This window comes from Neoarius graeffei, chromosome 22 (assembly GCF_027579695.1).
Source record: "Neoarius graeffei isolate fNeoGra1 chromosome 22, fNeoGra1.pri, whole genome shotgun sequence".
NCBI classification, from domain to species: Eukaryota; Metazoa; Chordata; class Actinopteri; order Siluriformes; family Ariidae; genus Neoarius; species Neoarius graeffei.
The window spans coordinates 47,480,919-47,503,655 of NC_083590.1; the positions used below are offsets into that span (position 1 = coordinate 47,480,919).

Consider the following 22,737-nt stretch of genomic DNA (forward strand, 5'->3'; position numbering starts at 1 on the left):
AACGATAGCAGCTAGACTGTAATGCCACGCCCCGCACAGCCAGAGTCCTCTGCCCCCCCCAAGAACCAGCGTGGGAAGGGCGCGCTAGTAGAGATGGGATTTGTGGCTCTTTGATGGGATCCGCATCTTTGTGATCCATTCTTTGAAAAGAGCCGTTCAAAAGACTGGCTCATTTGGCTCTTTTTAAATATTTATTCAGTTTTAAGAAGACAGCGTCTAAAGAAGCCAGATCCCTCTGAACTGTAAACTCAATGCTATCCCAGAAATCCTTCCTGTAATATGCAAATTTGGCCGCCTCTGATTGGACAGCGCGACGCATCAACAGGCAGAAAGTGTAAAAGTACAAAATGTGTTAAGTGAGCTGAAACAGTAAAGATCAGATTCAATGCAATATTTATCAACGAACAACTTAAACTTAATATAATAGTGTACTTTATATTATAATCAAGCATGTCAAGCCTACCGTCACTGTGTAACCTATCTCTCTTTAGTTGTAGACTAAAGGCCTCTGCATGCTCTTGCGACAAGGCTTTCGCAGATAGCTTTTCGCAGACAGTTGTAATTTATTGTTGAGCGGGGATAATAGGTGTGCGCGATGTTATTCACCGGCACAACGCAAGGGGGCGCGAAGTCGCTAGGAGTAGTTGGTGGGTGTGGTTAGTGGAGTGTTTATCCTCCGGTTACTTATAATGACTAGAACTTTTTTTTTTTATAATGACTAGAACTGGAGTCGTATAGATGTACGTACTTCCTCGATCAACCGCTCTTCGTGCTGCTCCATCTTCGCTCGTGTTTTTAAAAATGCCGGTCGTGAAAACAAAACAAACCGGGAAAGTACAGAAGCGGAAGTGCGTGTACAGCGGATGTAGAGTGGACCAATCAGAGCCCTCTTGTCTGCGGCGCTGTCTGCGAGGCTTCTGCGGTGGTCACAATTTTTGGGAGGTGCGCGCAGAGAGTCTGCGAAGGTGGGGGGGCTACGCAGACACTGTCTGCGACGCTATCTGCGAGGACTGGGTTGTCAGCATAAATTGGCCTTAACTCAAACAGTAGATCACTTCACTCATGGTTCTCTTGCTAGCCCCGCACTGGTGCTCGGCTTAGGTTTCACTTTGCAGTGGCTGTGTCAAGACGTGTTATGCTTTGCAATAAAAAAAAAAAAAACATTGGTGCAAAGCAAGCCCATTCACTTTTTTATGCTGATAAGAGAATTACAATGGTTTTTTTATGTGACAAAAATGTGCGATTAAATTGCGATTAATCGCGAGTTAACTATGACAGTCGCGACATTAATCGCGATTAAATATTTCAATCGCTTGACAGCACTAGTATTCAGTAATCAGCACTCCAGAACTTACTTTTGTGGAACTGTTGTCCGGTCAAGGAGCACGTTTTATTTCCATCACTATTTTCTCTCACTATAGACATTAGTAAGTAATTTGTACTTAGTTTCTAAGAAAGTAATGGCGTGTTGATTGATCAAATGCATACTAGTATGCAATTCAAATCAAATTGGGTGAATCGTTACATGCCTACAAATGTGTGAAGACAGCTCTGAACTTAATTGTTTAAAAACCTCAGCATGAGAGAATAGCCAGCTATGTGCAATTTGTGTCGTGTGATCTCAACTATAAATTCCTGCAAGGCCTCAGAACTTGTTTAAGCATATCAACCAAACAGCAACATGAAGACTGAGGAGTTATCAAAATTACGACAAAGTATTGATCAGGGTTTGGTTATAAAATGTATCCGAAGCATTGAACATTGTGTGAAGCACCATTAAGTTCTTTATTAAGAAACTGGGGGGGGGGTCATGTCACAACCACAACTCTGTCTATGGAGCACTTGCATGTGACGTCACAGCCGATCCAGATTGTGACAGACGCCATCTTGTCGGTCAAACGCCATATTCCGCCTTCTGGTTCTACTTCTGCTTTTACTTCTACCTTTTCTTCTGGAAAACCCTACTATATACAATTCTACTACAACGGCTGCGGCTACAAGCTCTCCCTACCTGTGCACATTTTTTATGTTTTTTGTGTGTATTTTTGCATGTTGTTCGTCTGTACCGGACTTCAGTATCCACTACAACCGTATGGACTTACTGGACATTGGTTTCCAGCAGAAAATGACAGTTTGTAGCGATTTCCATCGCATGCACAACATTCCGGATGAGAAAAAAAAAAAAAAACATTCCGGATGAGACAGCGAGACCAGCGGGGTCTCCGTGGATTGTTATTGGAAGCAAAGGGAAGGAGGCAGCGCCGGGAACGGAAGCAAAAGCGAGGCTGCAGAGCCGGCCTGTTGACTAAGCTCAGAAAACAGCTACTCAAACCTCCACTGCCAAGCCTCTACCTCTCCAACGCCAGATCCATGTAAACAAGATGGACGATTTGGAATTACAGCTGGAATTACCTTATTCTATTCTATTCTAGAATCGGCTGGTCAGTGCTGTACTCAAGTGACTTACAAAAAAAAAAAACTTAAGTGACTTACCCATCCAATGAGGATTCTTGTTTACAAGATGCCACATCTGAGTCGCTGACAAATCCTGAATTTCTGTAGCAATAACTGTCCAGAGATTTATAAGCGCGCAGTGCTTCACCACTGAACAGCGAGGGAAAGTTAATGAGGTAATTATACACGTCCGGGTATTCCGCTGGCAGTTCAAAATCCGGTCGTGAAAACTCCGTCCGGAAAGCCATAAGGGTCACAAATCTGTAGATCGTTTATTTTAGACATATATCTAATTATCTGTTCATTAGAAAAATGAGCCGTGTAGTCCGTCGGTTGAAATTGATCCATTCTGCACACGAGTGCAGCAGTATTCAGCGGTGTTTTTGACCGACAAGATGGCGGTTGTGTACTTTCCGGTCACGTGACTGCAAGATCTCTATAGACCCTTTTCACTCGTGTGACCTTCGTAAACGCGACCACCATTTTGGACATGACGAAATAACGGTTTATGGCACAGACCCTTTCGGTTCTCGCTCATCTAGCTGCTACAATGACTGCTTAGACTGCAACAATAATACCTAACACACATTTAAGTATCCGTCGTAAAGACGTGAAACTCGTCGAGTGACGAGTGTGTTCATTGATAAGCTAACACAATCTAAGGTGGTGTTTACATTAGACCGTATCCGTATCGTTTTCGTTGCGGATGCACTGTCTGTGCACATTAAAACGCCGGGAAACGACTCCACAGGCGGAACAATTTGAATCCGCCAGGGCCCACGTTTTCAACCCAGTACGTATCTGATCCGGTGCTGTGTAAACATTGAGGAACGAGGATACGCAGTGCTGAGCTCTAGCTGACGTCGTCATTGGACAACATCACTGTGACATCCACCTTCCTGATTCGCTGGTGTGACATCCACCTTCCTGATTCGCTGGCGTTGGTCATGCCACGTTGGTCATGTGACGCGACTGCTGAAAAACGGCGCGGACTTCACTTCCTGCTATTTGTGTGTGTACGTGAATCGTTTTAAAAACGTTAATCTGATGATCCGCTGATTCGAAATAATGTAAACAGGGCCTAGACATACCATCACACTGCCCTGGCGCTGTGTACAGTTTACCTTCTATGGTTTGTGCACTCACTATTTGCCATTACTTTCTCCAACCCAGTGTTCGAACTATGCCGATATTTTCGGGGGGTCCCTTTTTTCCCTTGGGGGGGGTGCTTGCGCTTGTCTCAGAGCGCGGATCTCCAAACACATGAGAAGCCTATCTTACGCACATCACGCGGACTCCACACCTCCACACACGCATCGCGTCTGAAGTCATAACTCATCAGGGGAAATCGTGTCCGCATTGGCATGTTCAAAAAACAACCTCGCGTCAACAATGATACCACACGCAAGAAAAAAAAAAAAACAGTCAGGCTACTCAACACATCTGATCCACAGCAGCACCAAAGCATCACTGGAAATCATGTCAACAACCAATCTTCCATTTCAACACGCGTCAACAAACAAATGGCACCACAAACATGAACGAATCGGTCAGGCTACCGATTCCAAACCCACAGCAGACGAATAATTAAATGCATCTTACCTTAAAGCAGAATCGACCACAAAGGAAGGGTGTTGGCACTGTTGGCACACTTCCTTTCTACTAGTTTGTGTCCCCAACCTGGCAGCAGCAGTCGTTGTCATATCGGTTTATTTTATCTTTGATGTAAACACAACACTTCGGATATGCAAATGCTTCCCGTTACACACGATTGCTATGTCAATAAACATTTTGCCAATATTTTAGAGACCATCCATCTTCTCCGTCGGTCAGCATCTGTCGGGATCCGATAAAATGATAAATCTTGCCTTGTGTGTTGATGGTTACTACATCCAGGTGCACAACAATATAATGGCATGATGGAAGTCTTGCTGAAAGTAAAAACTTTCTTTGATGGCTATATTCCTTTCGATGCTTCGCCGTCGTTCCTCGTTGTTGGCTGTGGTAGACTACTGGTAGTTCATGTCCAAAATGGCGGCCGCGTTTGTCGTGACGTCACGTGGGAAGGGTCTATAGTACATCATCCACCAAGAGACAATAATACAAGTTTCCGCCATCTCTCTGATGGATCTGGGTTGTGGGTTTTTGGTTTTGTGTGTGTGTGTGTGTGTGGGGGGGGGGTTTAAAGCCTATGGTGATCACTTCACATGAATACATCTTTGGGTCGCATGTTGAGAGCTGCCAAATGGAAATTCAAAACTTGGCATCAACTCCAGACCTTTTATCTCCTTAATTTGTCATGAAATGGCGGGAAAACAGGGCATAACTGGCCATGAACTGCTTATTAGTCAGTTGTCCAATTACTTTTGAGCCTGTGAAAAATGGGGGTACTCATCTCATCTCATCATCTCTAGCCGCTTTATCCTGTTCTACAGGGTCGCAGGCAAGCTGGAGCCTATCCCAGCTGACTACGGGCGAAAGGCGGGGTACACCCTGGACAAGTCGCCAGGTCATCACAGGGCTGACACATAGACACAGACAACCATTCACACTCACATTCACACCTACGGTCAATTTAGAGTCACCAGTTAACCTAACCTGCATGTCTTTGGACTGTGGGGGAAACCGGAGCACCCGGAGGAAACCCACGCGGACACGGGGAGAACATGCAAACTCCACACAGAAAGGCCCTCACCGGCCGCTGGGTTTGAACCCGGAACCTTCTTGCTGTGAGGCGACAGCGCTAACCACTACACCACCGTGCCACCCCAAAGCACGGTGCTCTTTTGGCACAGAGGATGATCATGGATATTGAGTAGATATTATTTATAACAAAAACTCTAATGCCGCTTTTCCACTTTTTCCCTGTGATGACCTGGCGACTTGTCCAGGGTGTACCCCGCCTTTCACCCGTAGTCAGCTGGGATAGGCTCCAGCTTGCCTGCGACCCTGTAGAACAGGATAAAGCGGCTAGAGATGATGAGATGAGGCAGCATTGAGGATACATCGATGCTGCCTTCAACTGGAGGCAGTTTGAAGGCCTCTTATGCTGCTTTTCCACTACCAACGCGGCTGAGTTGGGCTGAGCCGTGCCGTGCTGAGTTGGGCTGAGTCGGGCTGAGCGGGGCTGTTGGAGTTGCATTTCGACTCCAACCGCGCTGAACCGTGCTGGCTGGAAGTGGGTGGACACATTGGGTGGAGTTACCGAAAGTGGGTGGACGTCACGTGATGTCGTTAGGTGGCGCAAACAGTGACATCAGTGACCTTTTAAGCGGTAGTCTCACGACCCGGATAGTAAACAATAAACATGGAGGACATGGAGTCGTTAGTGTTGCTGGTCTTGGTGCTGTGGCTTGTTGTCACCGACAACGCCAACAGATACTGGCAAGAGCGTATAGATGAGGCGAGGCGCATAAGGCTTCAGAAATTCTCGTAATTAGGGCCCGAGCCCTATGGGCGAAGGCCCTATTGTTCTTGTAAGAGTTCACTATTATTATTCTTCCGTCTTCTTCCTCTTCTTCTTCTTCTTCTTTATTTTTCTCCGCTGTTGGGCCATTTTCGGGGTGCTTGCCATGGGCGAAAACGCACGAAATTTGGCACCACTTCCGAGAATTGCCACCGCTACTCAGAACCAAAAGCCCAAACTTGGCCGGGGCTCAGGGCCTCTATAGCGCCCCCTAAGTCGTTGTGATTTTGGCCTCCCGCATTAAGGTGCCTCGTTGCCATATAGTTTGTAGTACTGGCATGCCATTTGGTACGCATATGTATCTCACTAAGCCGGACAAAAATGTAATGCCAATGCATTAGCCACGCCCAACAGGAAGTGAGGTAATTTCACTTTTGTGCGAAATGCATGGCCACGAAGACGGCGCAACTCCTCCTAGACCGTTCATAGGAATGTCACCAAAATTGATACACATCATCTACAGACATGGCTGACAAAAGTTACTAAATACGTTTCACGTACGATAAACCGTTCAGAAGTTATACGTCAATCAATTTTCACTTCAAAATTTTACATGCTAGAAAATTCATAACAAATCTTCTAATTGCTCAAAACTGCTCATACTTCACACGCTAATCACTCATTGGGCTTCTGACATGTTAGCCAATTTCTGTGATATTTTGCCACTGGGGGCGCTATTTTTGGGCAAAAAATCCAATCTTTCCTCAAATTTGGTCAAACTTCACGGCCACCCTCTTACTACCTCCCATGTCTTGTATACCACATTTTGGGAATTTTCGTCCATGGGGGGCGCTGTTTTTGGCCGACGCAATTGCTCCAAAACGGCTTTTTGGTAAATAATTCCATAATGCTTTTCCTTCACACCACTACCTTGTGATAGTACGTTGCTGTTGTAGACACTTATTTTTCCAGCTCATAATCGCTCATGTACAGCATAGCGCCACCTACTGACATGGGAAAAACCAAAAAATTTATTCTTCAAAAATCTATATCTCATCTTCTATTTACTCAATTGTCATCAAACTTCATACGCAAACTCTTCATAGCTCACCTGACATCTACACCAAATTTTGTGCACTTTCGCCCCTGGGGGTGCTGGTTATGGCAGAAATGATATTGCAGCTTCTGATCTGTCAAACTTGCCAAGCAAACTCTTTACAAGACCCTTATTGGGGCGCTTGCCATGGTCGACAACGCACGAAATTTGGCTCCTTTTTCTTAGACTGCCACCGCTACTGAGAACCAGAAGCCCAGATCCAGGCGGGCCTCAGGGCCTCTATAGCGCCCCCTAACTCGTTGTGATTTTGGCCTCCCGCATTAAGGTGCCTGGTTGCCATGGAGTTTGTAGTAGTGGCATGCCATTTGGTACGCATATGTATCTCACTAAGCCGGACAAAAATGTAATGCCAATGCATTAGCCACGCCCAACAGGAAGTGAGGTAATTTCACTTTTGTGCGAAATGCATGGCCACGAACACGGCGCAACTCCTCCTAGACCGTTCATAGGAATGTCACCAAAATTGATACACATGATCTACAGACATGGCTGACAAAAGTTTCTAAATACGTTTCACGTAGCATTAACCGTTCAGAAGTTATACGTCTATCAATTTTCACTGCAAAATTTAACATGCTTAAAAATTCATAACAAATCTTCTAATTGCTCAAAACTGCTCATACTTCACACGCAAATCACTCATTGGGCTTCTGACATGTGACCCAATTTCTGTGATATTTCGCCACTGGGGGCGCTATTTTTGGGCAAAAAATCCAATCTTTCCTCAAATTTGGTCAAACTTCACGGCCACCCTCTTACTACCTCCCATGTCTTGTATACCACATTTTGGGAATTTTCGTCCATGGGGGGCGCTGTTTTTGGCCGACGCAATTGCTCCAACACGGGTTTTTGGTAAATAATTCCATAATGCTTTTCCTTCACACCACTACCTTGGGGTAATGTCTCTTGCCGAAGAAGCTGTGGAAGGTTTTTCGCAGGGACGCATGCCCCCGCCCCCCTTGGCCGCTGGCGCGAGGGCCCGTCGAGGCCGCTTGCGGCTTTAATTCGTAATTCTTCTTCTGGGTTTACGGTGTTTACAGATCCCAGCGTGCTCACGGGGCGTGTGTGGGCATGTGAGGACACGCCTCCTCACCAATCAGTGCACAGGGGAGTGTCTCCTCACGTCCCTAGCCCTACTCGGCTTGGTTTGGCTCGCTTCAGCCTCACTGCAAAATGGTGTGAGTTTTGGGTGCTGAGTAGGGCTGAAGCGAGCTGAGTCGCGCCGCTCTGAGGTAGTCGAAACGTGAGCCGTGTCGGGCTGAAGTGAGCTGAAAAAGGGTAGTGGAAAAGGGCCATAAGGTTCAAAGTCTTATGTGCCTTGCACCACATCCCCTGGGGCCAGTTACCTCACCCAAGCCCTTTTTTAATAAAGTCCCAATACACATGTGCCATGTAAAGGAAATCTGGTGCGTTGGTATTAATTTGTACACTAATAACATTAGTGTTTTTTTCGGGGGGGGGGTTTCGGATTGACAAGGCACGCCATGTCTTTCACCATGACTTGACTCATAATGAACACAAAATAAATGTTGATTGATAAAACTAAAGCAAATTCTTATCCCTTGCTCTCTTCTACAGTCACAGTAATGCACTACCGTTCGAAAGTTTGGGGTCACTTTGAAATGTCCTTATTTTTGAAAGAAAAGCACTGTTCTTTTCAATGAAGATCACTTTAAACTAATCAGAAATCCACTCTATACATTGCTAATGTGCTAAATGACTATTCTAGCTGCAAATGTGTGGTTTTTGGTGCAATATCTCCATAGGTGTATAGAGGCCCATTTCCAGCAACTCTCACTCCAGTGTTCTAATGGTACAATGTGTTTGCTCATTGCCTCAGAAGGCTAATGGATGATTAGAAAACCCTTGTACAATCATGTTAGCACAGCTGAAAACAGTTGAGCTCTTTAGAGAAGCTATAAAACTGACCTTCCTTTGAGCAGATTGAGGTTCTGGAGCATCACATTTGTGGGGTCGATTACAGTGGTGCTTGAAAGTTTGTGAGCCCTTTAGAATTTTCTATATTTCTGCATAAATATGACCTAAAACATCATCGGATTTTCACACAAGTCCTAAAAGTAGAGAAAGAGAACCCAGTTAAACAAATGAGACAAAAATATTATACTTGGTCATTTATTTATTGAAGAAAATGATCCAATATTACATATCTGTGAGTGGCAAAAGTATGTGAACCTTTGCTTTCAGTATCTGGTGTGACCCCCTTGTGCAGCGATAACTGCAACTAAACGTTTCCGGTAACTGTTGATCAGTCCTGCACACCGGCTTGGAGGAATTTTAGCCCATTCCTCCATACAGAACAGCTTCAACTCTGGGATGTTGGTGGGTTTCCTCACATGAACTACTCACTTCAGGTCTTTCCACAACATTTCGATTGGATTAAGGTCAGGACTTTGACTTGGCCATTCCAAAACATTAACTTTATTCTTCTTTAACCATTCTTTGGTAGAACGACTTGTGTGCTTAGGGCCGTTGTCTTGCTGCATGACCCACCTTCTCTTGAGATTCAGTTCATGGACAGATGTCCTGACATTTTCCTTTAGAATTTGCTGGTATAATTCAGAATTCATTGTTCCATCAATGATGGCAAGCCGTCCTGGCCCAGATGCAGCAAAACAGGCCCAAACCATGATACTACCACCACCATGTTTCACAGATGGGATAAGGGTCTTATGCTGGAATGCAGTGTTTTCCTTTCTCCAAACATAACGCTTCTCATTTAAACCAAAAAGTTCGATTTTGGTCTCATCCGTCCACAAAACATTTGTCCAATAGCCTTCTGGCTTGTCCACATGATCTTTAGCAGACTGTAGACAAGCAGCAATGTTCTTTTTGGAGAGCAGTGGCTTTCTCCTTGCAGCCCTGCCATGCACACCATTGTTGTTCAGTGTTTTCCTGATGGTGGACTCATGAACATTAACATTAGCCAATGTGAGAGAGGCATTCAGTTGCTTAGAAGTTACCCTGGGGTCCTTTGTGACCTCGCCGACTATTACACGCCTTGCTCTTGGAGTGATCTTTGTTGGTCGCCCACTCCTGGGGAGGGTAACAATGGTCTTGAGTTTCCTCCATTTGTACACAGTCTGTCTGTCTGTGGATTGGTGGAGTCCAAACTCTTGAGAGATGGTTTTGTAACGTTGTCCAGCCTGATGAGCATCAGTAACACTTTTTCTGAGGTCCTCAGAAATCTCCTTTGTTCGTGCCATGATACACTTCCACAAACATGTGTTTGTGAAGATCAGACTTTGATAGATCCTTGTTATTTAAATAAAACAGGGTGCTCACTCACACCTGATTGTCATCCCATTGATTGAAAACACCTGACTCTAATTTCACCTTCAAATTAACTGCTCATCCTAGAGGTTCACATACTTTTGCCACTCACAGATCTGTAATATTGGATCATTTTCCTCAACAAATAAATGACCAAGTATAATATTTTTGTCTCATTTGTTTAACTGGGTTCTCTTTATCTACCTTTAGGACTTGTGTGAAAATCCGATGATGTTTTAGGTCATATTTATGCAGAAATATAGAAAATTCTAAAGGGTTCACAAACTTTCAAGCACCACTGTAAATGCTCAAAATGGCCAGAAAACTGTCTCGACTATATTTTCTATTCATTTTACAACTTATGGTGGTAAATAAAAGTGTGACTTTTCATGGAAAACACAAAATTGTCTGGGTGACCCCAAACTTTTGAACGGTAGTGTATGTCTAGCTGCTACATTTAATAGAATGCAATGTTTCAGATATGCAAATCCTACATCCATCTCTGTATGGAAGTACCAGATAACAGAATGACACCTAGCAACACTGACTTTAAGGCTTTGAATATATTACGATATTTGGGATATTTTAATACAGCTTGTCATGGCTTCCTGAAACAAACTGTTTTGGATAAACCAAAAGGTGTAAGTGTATGTAGGTGTGCTAGTGTAAGTATATCTGGGTTGTGTTGTGCCATGCTCCCCCCTTCTCCCCCCCCCAAGTGATTGGTTCTGCTCATGTTAAATGCCTGTGTGTGCAGGAGCTGTTGGGGCTGCGCCCCTGTTCTCCGTGCCACGCAGACCTGGCTATGGCACCATGGGCAAGCCCATCAAGCTACTGGCCAACTGCTTTCAGGTGGACATCCCAAAGATGGACGTCTACCTGTACGATGTGGACATCAAGCCAGAGCGATGTCCACGCCGTGTCAACAGGTGCGTGCTAATCATTCTGTCTTTCACGGAACAGGGCACAGATTGGCTCAGTGACTTTTTTTTTTTTTGGGGTCAAAGAGATGATTGTGTGCACTAGGGTTATAACTTTTTTCCAAAATCCAAGTCCTGCATCATGATTGGATGAACTTTTTGGTATAACTGAAGAAACCAAACTCCATTTTCAGCACTCTTTAAAAAAAAAAAAGTCCCCCCGAAACAAAAAAGTATTAAATACACATTACAGCCAATGATATGAAATGCAAAACCGTGCTAAGTTATCACAAGGGCCATTACAAGTCAATTTGACTGAAAATGGATCAATGATATGTTGTACTGCCATCATAATATACTGGAGTTTCAGTTTCTATTCTTGCTTTCACTTTATAAGCCGTGTAAATTTGGGGAAATCTGTCTCGTTTAGTAGTGATATATTGTAGCCTACAGCTTTCCCAGAATCCTGGAGTTTCAGTTTCACTGTATAAGCCATGTAGAGTTGGGGAAATCTGTTTTGTTCAACTAGTGATATGTTGTAGGCCTAAAGCCATCCCAGAATTCTGGAGTTTCAGTTTCTGTTCTCACTTTGGCCCGGGTCACACCGCCCGAACTTTGCTGGAGCGTTCCTTGAACGGTAGGGAGGGGGGGCCGAATTTCGACAACGCTCGTCACCGCGCACAAAATGGGAAAAAAATCGAAAACACGGGCGTTGGCTTAGCAGTGCACCGCTGAAGCCGGCGTTGCTTTAGCGTTGGTTTAGCGGTAGCGAGCGTTGGTTTAGCGGTGACGCGAGCGTTGGTATAGCGGCGTTCTGCGCATGCGGGCTTTGGCTCGGCGGGGGTATAAAGTTGGTTTAGCACCAATCATAGCAAGTCTCTCAGCATCCATGGTGATACAGTTTTACTGTAACTTTGAGCAAATTCGATATAGATGAGGTCTGAACTCAACGGCAGCTCGATTCCAAATGAGCTCCTGGTCCATTTCTCCCCGTATTTATAGCCAAATTCTGGTCCCGCTCCGACACCTCTATACCAACGCCAAACCAAAGTTCATCGCCGCCATGGATAGCTGCTTCAACGCCCGACACCGTTCCAGCAACCCCGTGTCCGCTCGTAAAACGCTTACAACCGCTCCACCGAAGTTTGTGCAACGTTTAATCGCCGCCCAGGCAACGCTGGCAAAGCAGCGGTGGTCCAGCGTTCAAGATTTCTGCGTTGGCCTAGCGGACCCAAGCGTCCACGAACTTGCGTCTAGCGGTGCCAAACTTTGACTGGGCGTTGGTGGAGCGGGGGTGAACTTTGCCGGGGCGGAAAATTGCCCCCTCCTCACCGCTCGCAATATTTTGTGCAGCTCAAAACTTTCGGAGCAGGAGGAGGGCCCCTCGAGAAACATCACCGGTGGCCGAGCGTATACGGCGTTGCTTTAACGGGGGCCAACTTTTGTTAAACGGTGGTGAACGGTTACGAGCGGTGATGAATTTTTTTCACCGCTCCAGGAACGCTCCAGCAAAGTTCGGGCGGTGTGACCGGGGCCTTTCATACATGCACTACCATGTCGAATTGGTGAAGTTTGTGTTGTTCAAGCTGTTCCATAGTGAATGGTTGGCTGAGAATGTCACACAGAAAGAGTTACAGTGAAGTTGAGAGGAACAAGAAGATTTGGAAAAAGAATGGGATTGACTTCAAGAAATCCACGATGGTGAGGGGGCCTATCCCATTAGTGCAAACCCCATTAATGGACAGAACAAGAATGCCACTAAAGAGAGACATAATTGGCCGCTTTAAACACATGGCACCAGACATCAAAGGCCGGAAAGATAGACTGAAGAAAATTTCCAAGGAGGTGAAGCTTTTGTGGACTGAACAACTGAACTTTCCAATAATCTCTGATCAAGCAGTAAGTGCAAAGTTGGAGAAAGTGGTGCAAGTGTTTGATGACTGCACCAGACGGGGAGATTATGGATGTTTAGTTGATGTATTTGATGTCACAAAGTTGGATGGGGAATGGCTGAATGCTGAGGACAAAGAACTGTACAAGGTATAACAACAGGAGAGTCGGGGACAAGTGGGCTACTCCACTAGAAAATGCGCTGACATTAAAACGATACATCCATCCATCCAAAAGACTGAAAGCCAGCACACCTGCTGGCATGTCAGCTCCTTCATTTGATGCTGTGCAGGAGACTGCAGGTATTATTCTGGTTGTTGGTCGGCTTTACGAAAACTTCATTTTGAGTCCGGGGGGACTTTTTTCAAAAATATGACCAAATGAAGGTCAATTCCTTTCATTACTAGCAAAAGTTCATCAAAATATGATACAGGGTATAGAGGTTGTAAAAAAGTTATAACCCTAGTGTGCACACTCTCATTTCTCCCATCTTTTGGAAACTGACATGTGAAAGGTAGTTCAGAATCATTTCAGCCGGTGCAAAAGACACAGATTGATTTAAGGCTGTGTCAGAATTCAAAGTTAATTATAAAGGAGTGCTCCAGATTAGAGCTATTCCTAGCCCTAACGCCTAAAGTGACAACGAGCATGTTTGTTTTGTGTCTTTCGATAACCTCTAGGGAGGTCGTGGACTCCATGGTGCAGCATTTTAAAGTGACAATCTTTGGAGACAGAAGACCAGTGTATGATGGCAAGAAGAGCCTGTACACAGCACACCCACTACCAGTTGCTGCAGGAGGAGTAAGAGACACACACTTTTTTTTTTTTTTTTTTTTTTTACTGTATGCATGTATGTAAAACCTGAGACATATTACATTTGGTACTTTTCATGCATCTTGAGTATCAGCTTTATTTCATTTGATCATTTTTATGCACAAAAGTGTAAATGCACCCAAGACGCATTTGCAAAAAATTTAAATCTGATCGCTCAAACTACTGCAGGGCTGCTCTGAGAAGTGCAAATGCTCCCGTCTCTCCAAGCCACATTTGACAATCAAAAATGTGACGCACATGCTCTGTGAATGCCAGTGCATTTCAAATGACGCATCACTATTTTTGATGCTGTAACCATCTGAATCATACAACCCCAATTCCAAAAAAGTTGGGACATGGTGTAAAACATAAATAAAAACCCAATGTGATAATTTGCAAATTATGGAAACCCTATATTTAATTGAAAATGGTACAAAGACCACATAGCAAATGTTGAAACTAACAAATTTTATTGTTTTGTGAAATATATATCTCATTATCTCTAGCCGCTTTATCCTTCTACAGGGTCGCAGGCAAGCTGGAGCCTATCCCAGCTGACTACGGGCGAAAGGCGGGGTACACCCTGGACAAGTCGCCAGGTCATCACAGGGCTGACACATAGACACAGACAACCATTCACACTCACATTCACACCTACGGTCAATTTAGAGTCACCAGTTAACCTAACCTGCATGTCTTTGGACTGTGGGGGAAACCGGAGCACCCGGAGGAAACCCACGCGGACACGGGGAGAACATGCAAACTCCACACAGAAAGGCCCTCGCCGGCCCCGGGGCTCGAACCCAGGACCTTCTTGCTGTGAGGCGACAGCGCTAACCACTACACCACCGTGCCGCCCGTGAAATATATATATGCTCATTTTAAATTTGATGTTAGCAACACTTTTCAGAAAAATTGGGACAGGGCAACAAAAGACTGAAAAAGTTGTGCAATGCAAAACCAACCCTAATTTGTTTAGTTGGCAACAGGTCAGTAACCTGATTGGGTCTAAAAAGAGCATCCCAGAGAGACGGAGTCTCTCAGAAGTAAAGATGGGGAGGGGTTCACCGCTCTGTAAAAGACTGTGTGGGCAAACAGTGCAACAATTTAAGAATAACGTTCCTCAATGTAAAATTGCAAAGAATTTGGGAATCACATCATCTATGGTACATAATATCATTAAAAGATTCAGAGAATCTGGAGAAATCTCTGTATGCAAGAGACAAGGCTGAAAACTGACATTGGATGCCTGTGATCTTCAGGCCCTCAGGAGACACTGCATTAAAAGCAGACACATGTCTGTAGTGGAAGTCACTTTTTGGGCTCAGGAATGCTTCAGAAAACCATCGTCTGTGAAAACAGTTCGTTACTGCATCCACAAATGCAAGTTAAAACCAGATATAAACACTATCCAGAAACACCGCCACCTTCTCTGGGCCCGAGCTCTTTTACGATGGACTGAGGTGAAGTGGAAAATTGTCCTGAGGTCTGAAGAATCAAAAGTAGAAATTCTTTTTAGAAATCACGCACCCCACGTTCTCCAGGCTAAAGAGGAGAGGGACCATCCGGCTTATCAGTGCACAGTTCAAAAGCCAGCATCTGTGATGGTATGAGGGGGCGTTAGTGCACATGACATGGGTAGCTTGTACATTTGGGAAGGCATCATTAATGCTCAGTGATATATACACGTTTCAGAGCAATATGCTGCCATCCAGACAAAATCTTTTTCAGGGAAGGCCTTCCTTCTTTCAGCAAGACAATGGCAAACCACTTTCTGCACATATTAAAACTGCATGGCTCCATAGTAAAAGAGTCCGGGTGCTAAACTGGCCTGCCTGCAGTCCAGACCTGTCTCCCATTCACAACCCCGATTCCAAAAAAGGTGGGACAAAGTACAAATTGTAAATAAAAATGGAATGCAATGATGTGGAACTTTCAGAATTCCATATTTTATTCAGAATGGAACATAGATGACATATCAAATGTTTAAACTGAGAAAATGTATCATTTAAAGAGAAAAATTAGGTGATTTTAAATTTCATGACAACACATCTCAAAGTTGGGACAAGGCCATGTTTAGCACTGTGAGACATCCCCTTTTCTCTTTACAACAGTCTGTAAACGTCTGGGGACTGAGGAGACAAGTTGCTCAAGTTTAGGGATAGGAATGTTAACCCATTCTTGTCTAATGTAGGATTCTAGTTGCTCAACTGTCTTAGGTCTTTTTTGTCGTATCTTCCGTTTTATGATGCGCCAAATGTTTTCTATGGGTGAAAGATCTGGACTGCAGGCTGGCCAGTTCAGTACCCGGACCCTTCTTCTACGCAGCCATGATGCTGTAATTGATGCAGTATGTGGTTTGGCATTGTCATGTTGGAAAATGCAAGGTCTTCCCTGAAAGAGACGTCGTCTGGATGGGAGCATATGTTGCTCTAGAACCTGGATATACCTTTCAGCATTGATGGTGTCTTTCCAGATGTGTAAGCTGCCCATGCCCCACACACGAATGCAACCCCATACCATCAGAGATGCAGGCTTCTGAACTGAGCGCTGATAACAACTCGGGTCGTCCTTCTCCTCTTTAGTCCGAATGAAACGGCGTCCCTGATTTCCATAAAGAACTTCAAATTTTGATTCGTCTGACCACAGAACAGTTTTCCACTTTTGCCACAGTCCATTTTAAATGAGCCTTGGCCCAGAGAAGACGTCTGCGCTTCTGGATCATGTTTAGATACGGCTTCTTCTTTGAACTATAGAGTTTTAGCTGGCAACGGCGGATGGCACGGTGAATTGTGTTCACAGATAATGTTCTCTGGAAATATTCCTGAGCCCATTTTGTGATTTCCAATACAGAAGCATGCCTGTATGTGATGCAGTGCCGTCTAAGGGCCCGAAGATCACGGGCACCCAGTATGGTTTTCCGGCCTTGACCCTTACGCACAGAGATTCTTCCAGATTCTCTGAATCTTTTGATAATATTATGCACTGTAGATGATGATATGTTCAAACTCTTTGCAATTTTACACTGTCAAACTCCTTTCTGATATTGCTCCACTATTTGTCGGTGCAGAATTAGGGGGATGGGGTGATCCTCTTCCCATCTTTACTGCTGAGAGCCGCTGCCACTCCAAGATGCTCTTTTTATACCCAGTCATGTTAATGACCTATTGCCAATTGACCTAATGAGTTGCAATTTGGTCCTCCAGCTGTTCCTTTTTTGTACCTTTAACTTTTCCAGCCTCTTATTGCCCCGTCCCAACTTTTTTGAGATGTGTTGCTGTCATGAAATTTCAAATGAGCCAGTATTTGGCATGAAATTTCAAAATGTCTCACTTTCGGTATTTGATATGTTGTCTATGTTCTATTGTGAATACAATATCAGTTTTTGAGATTTGTAAATTATTGCATTCCGTTTTTATTTACAATTTGTGCTTTGTCCCAACTTTTTTGGAATCGGGCTTGTAAAACATGTGGTGCATTATGAAGCACAAGATACAACAAAGGAGACCCCTAACTGTTCAGCAACTGAAATTGTATATCAGGCAGAAAGGGACAACATTTCTCTTTCAAAACTACAGCAATTGCTCTCCTCATTTCCCCAAACGTTTACAGAGTGTTGGTAAAGGTAGAGGTGATGCAGTACAGTGGTAAAAATGCCCTGTCCCAACTTTTTTGAAATATGTTGCTGACATCAAATTCAAAATTAGCATCTAGTTTTCAAAAAACAATAAAATTTCTCAGTTTCAACATTTGATATGTTGTCTTTGTACTATTTTTAATGAAATATAGGGTTTCCGCGATTAGCAAATCTTCACGTTATGGGTTTTTATAAATAGTTTATACAGCGTCCAAACTTTTTTGGAACTGGCGTCGTACAACTAAAAACGAGGAACAGCACGAAGTTGGTGTTCAAGCGTAATGAGCTGATTTGCAGATTATCACGCATTACAGCTATCGGATTTCAGTTTGGCCAACTGGAGATGCATTTGATTACGATGTAAATGCATGTGGTTAAAATCTTAGATACAACCCAGACACAAGACCGTCAGCATGGACAGGCAACTTTTCTTTTCTTACCTTGCATAGCACTCATATTGCAAAGGTCGCTATACTCGAGAAATAATGTACGAGGCAGGATTTCATCGCTGTGCTCTGTTTCTGTATTCTCTATCACCTGTACTACATTATATGGCCAAGGGTTTGGGGACACCACACCATCACACTCGTATGTGCTTGTTGAACATCCCATTCCGGATTCATTCACTCCTTTGCTGGTATTAATAACCTCCTCTGTTCTTCTGGGAAGGCTTTCCACTTGATTTTGGAGTGTGGTTGCTGGGATTTGTGTTCATTCAGCCTCAAGTGCCTTCATGAGGCCAGGTAGTGATATAGGATATAGGACCAAAAATGAGATGTTTTTTGTGATTTGATGCAGCAATCAGTCTTTAAAGAACAGTAACGAACCATGTGGAACATACTCCGGATTCAGCAGTGTAGGCCATATATACTGTTTAAGTTACTACCTGGGGCAGCACGGTGGTGTAGTGGTTAGCGCTGTCGCCTCACAGCAAGACGGTCCTGGGTTCGAGCCCCGTGGCCGGCGAGGGCCTTTCTGTGCGGAGTTTGCATGCTCTCCCTGTGTCTGCGTGGGTTTCCTCCGGGTGCTCCGGTTTCCCCCACAGTCCAAAGACATGCAGGTTAGGTTAACTGGTGACTCTAAATTGACCGTAGGTGTGAATGTGAGTGTGAATGGTTGTCTGTGTCTATGTGTCAGCCCTGTGATGACCTGGCGACTTGTCCAGGGTGTACCCCGCCTGCACTGAAACCGTGCAAAGCTCTCGCAGCCTGCTGGCGCTTCCGCAGGTGACGTCACGAATCTGGCTCCAGACTCCCTTGGGATTTTTCCAGATGCGTTTTGTTATTTTATTTTTTTCTGCTGTAGACAGTGTGCTGTGCAAAATTACCCTTCTGGATGAGTGTGTAAAGGGACATACTTTCATATAAAAAAATAAAAAAACGAATTTGGTCCAGGATATGCACTTTAAGCTACGGTCACACTGCAGCTCGCGATGCTTTGCGATTGGGTTATCGATGAAAATGAGGCATTTTAATGCCGATATACACGTGAGCTAAAAGTTGTGGTCACACAGTAGGTGAACACTTGACTGTCACGCCTTTGCGTGCTTGAGTCTGGTGCAGCTCTTGGGACCCAGCCGTTATGGGAAACACCTGACGCTGATTTGAGCGAATCAACATGCACAGATACAGACACTGTTTTCACAGAGGCGTCACAAAGCATTATCATGGTCATGTTTGTTTCTAGCCGTGTTTATAACGCTGTTTAAATACTCTGCTTTGTGTTTTGCTTTTGTTAAATAAAAAAACAAACAAACACTTGGAAGACGCTCTGGACTCTTACAGTAATGCTTTTATGTCTGAGGACTACAGTTGACTTGCTAACTTTAGGACTGCAGCTGTCATGAACAGTTTTGCACTCAAGTTTCCATCAATGAACAGTTTATAACTTAAACAAAACAGACTTCACGTTCCACCCAGATGAGGATGGGTTCCCTTTTGAGTCTGGTTCCTCTCGAGGTTTCTTCCTCATGTTGTCTGAGGGAGTTTTTCCTTGCCACCGTCAGCACAGGCTTGCTCATTGGGGATAGATTAGGGATAAAATTAGCTCATGTTTGAAGTCTTTAATTCTCTGTAAAGCTGCTTTACGACAATGTCTGTTAAAAGTGCTACACAAATAAACTTGACTTAAATTCCACGCCTGCTAATAAACACTCTTGCTGCACTTAGATCCGTCTACTGCCGTCTATCTTGTGTCCTGATCCCCAGATCCTTACCCCAGCCACATATAAAAACTTGTTCTCCTCCATGCTCTTCCAGGTTTTCATCTGTGTGTCCGTGTAGAACGATGTCTGCAGCACCAGGTAACCTGAGATGTCGGGGAACTCAACGGCTGGATAATTTCCCAACTCGTAGAAAAAAAACCTTCTTTGTTAGTGTGTAAGAATCTAATCCCATTGAGTGGTTTCTATATCCACTTCTTGGTTTTAATAACTTACTTGTTTGCTGGACACAAACATGGCAATAAGTTCTTGTGTTAATGAACCAGACTCCACTTTTGGATCATTAATCCCGTTTGACTGAGAATGCCCTGCACGCATGGTTTGGCTTCTGACACATCCATACAGTTTTAAATACAACACCTACAATTAAAATTTGTTTTTGTTGCATTTATTTCATTCCTGGGCTCCCATCTGTAACAGGAAATGATGCTCCATTCCGTTAATACGCTTTACAATAGGTTATTAGATTCTAATTTGTGATGAGCCAAAATAATGGAGCACTTGCATGTGACGTCACAGCCGATCCAGATTGTGACAGACGCCATCTTGTCGGTCAAACGCCATATTTCCGCCTTCTACTTCTGGTTCTACTTCTGCTTCTACCTTTTCTTCTGGAAAAACCTACTATATACAATTCTACTACAACGGCTGCGGCTACAAGCTCTCCCTACCTGTGCACGTTTTTCATGTTTTTTGTGTGTATTTTTGCATGTTGTTCGTCTGTACCGGACTTCAATATCCACTACAACCGTATGGACTTACTGGACATTGGTTTCCAGCAGAAAATGACGGTTTGTAGCGATTTCCATCGCATGCACAACATTCCGGATGAGATAGCGAGACCAGCGGGGTCTCCGTGGATTGTTATCGGAAGCAAAGCGAAGGAGGTGGCGCTGGGAGTGGAAGCAAAAGCGAGGCTGCCTGCCTGTTGACTAAGCTCAGAAAACAGCTACTCAAACCTCTACTGCCAAGCCTCTACCTCTCCAACGCCAGATCCATGTAAACAAGACAGACGATTTGGAATTACAGCTGGAATTACCTTATTCTATTCTATTCTATAATCGGCTGGTCAGTGCTATACTCAATACTTAAGTGACTTACCCATCCAATGAGGATTCTTGTTTACAAGATGCCACATCTGAGTCGCTGACAAATCCTGAATTTCTGTAAAGATAACTGTCCAGAGATTTATAAGCATGCAGTGCTTCACCACTGAACAGCGAGGGAAAGTTGATGAGGTAATTATACACGTCCGGGTATTCCACTGGCAGTTCAAAATCCGGTCGTGAAAACTCCGTCCGGTAAGCCATAAGGGTCACAAATCTGTAGATCGTTTATTTTAGACATGTATCTAGTTATCTGTTCATTAGAAAAATGAGCCGTGTAGTCCGTCGGTTGAAATTGATCCATTCTGTACACGAGTGCAGCAGTATTCAGCGGTGTTTTTGACCGACAAGATGGCGGTTGTGTACTTTCCGGTCACGTGACTGCAAGCTCTCTATAAGGTGAGAACCAGACCTGTTATTAACCCAGATATTGTCCATTGAATTGAGAAGTGCACACTATAGAGTTCGAGTTCTGTGCAGTTAGTGAGCGTGAGCCCAACTGAACCATGCCCAAGCGCACCTCTTGCAGTACGCAGCAATTACACTTGTCAAACGAACCGGACTTTGGGGGTCAAATGCGCTTGGGTGTGGTACGGATTGCCTCGTGTGAGTACATGCCAAGTTTCTCTGAGCCTTTGCTTGAGATGGTTCTCAATAGCCTACCCCCAATTCCCATACTACAGTTGGTGGTCACATCTTAGCTTGCTTCTTGGCCCCAGGTGTCTGACCAATGCCAGGGTATGGACTTTTTCTTTGTTGCCATTTGGAAGATTATGGTGACCACATCTTTGGTGGTCACATCGGCTGCATTGTCACGTTTCTTGACAGGAAGTCGTGGCCTAAAGTTTAGAGAAGCAGCTTTGGGACCAAAAGGTCGCCAGTTTGATTCCCTGGACCAGCAGGAATGGCTAAAGTGCCCTCGAACAAGACACCTAACCCCCAGTTGCTCTGAGTATGTGCTTAAATCCCAGATGGGCTAAATGCAGAGAGAATTTCACTGTGCTGTAATGTACATGTGACAAATACAGGCTTAAAAATAAAATTCCAAATTCTTATGTTATACATGAAGGATATACTGTAATTCCATGCAATGGCAAGGAGGCCACTTGAGTTCTTCCACACCAGCCCTGGCACACCATGACTTCATGAAGCTCGCTTTGTGCACAGGATCGTTGTCTTGCTGGAGCATGTTTTGGCTCCTTAGTTTGTGGTAACAGTTTGGGGAAGACTCGCATACGAGTGTGAAGAACAGGTGTCCACAAACTTTTGTGAAAATGGTCTAAAAACAGAAAAGGTTCTGAGCTAGAAATGGCATTATGCATTTGTAAAGCATGTCTTTGTTTGAATTAAGAAGGAATCGAATCAAAATTTGAGGGCTAAACAGACCTCATCTCATCATCTCTAGCCGCTTTATCCTGTTCTACAGGGTCGCAGGCAAGCTGGAGCCTATCCCAGCTGACTACGGGCGAAAGGCGGGGTACACCCTGGACAAGTCGCCAGGTCATCACAGGGCTGACACATAGACACAGACAACCATTCACACTCGCATTCACACCTACAGTCAATTTAAAGTCTCCAGTTAACCTAACCTGCATGTCTTTGGACTGTGGGGGAAACCGGAGCACCCAGAGGAAACCCACGCAGACACGGCGAGAACATGCAAACTCCACACAGAAAGGCCCTCGCTGGCCACGGGGCTCGAACCCGGACCTTCTTGCTGTGAGGCGACAGCGCTAACCACTACACCACCGTGCCGCCGTAAACAGACCTTAAACTTTCAATTTCCATTGACGAGAACGGTTTAGTTTTAGTTGACTAAAATTGTAGCTTTTCATAAATTAAATCCAAATTAACTCTCAGAATTAGCACTTGTAAATGGAGT

The 22,737-nt window shown here is 44.4% G+C and overlaps 1 protein-coding gene across 3 annotated transcripts in view; it reads left to right on the plus strand.

Moving 5' to 3' along the window:
• ago3b (argonaute RISC catalytic component 3b) overlaps window positions 1-22,737 on the plus strand; it is a 146,600-nt gene that overhangs the window by 80,285 nt on the left and 43,578 nt on the right. For all 3 annotated transcript variants that reach the window (XM_060904870.1, XM_060904871.1, XM_060904872.1), the window contains exons 2-3: window positions 11,026-11,197; window positions 13,759-13,879. In XM_060904870.1, coding sequence (XP_060760853.1) covers window positions 11,026-11,197; window positions 13,759-13,879 — 293 coding nt within the window. The remainder of the gene's footprint in view (window positions 1-11,025; window positions 11,198-13,758; window positions 13,880-22,737) is intronic.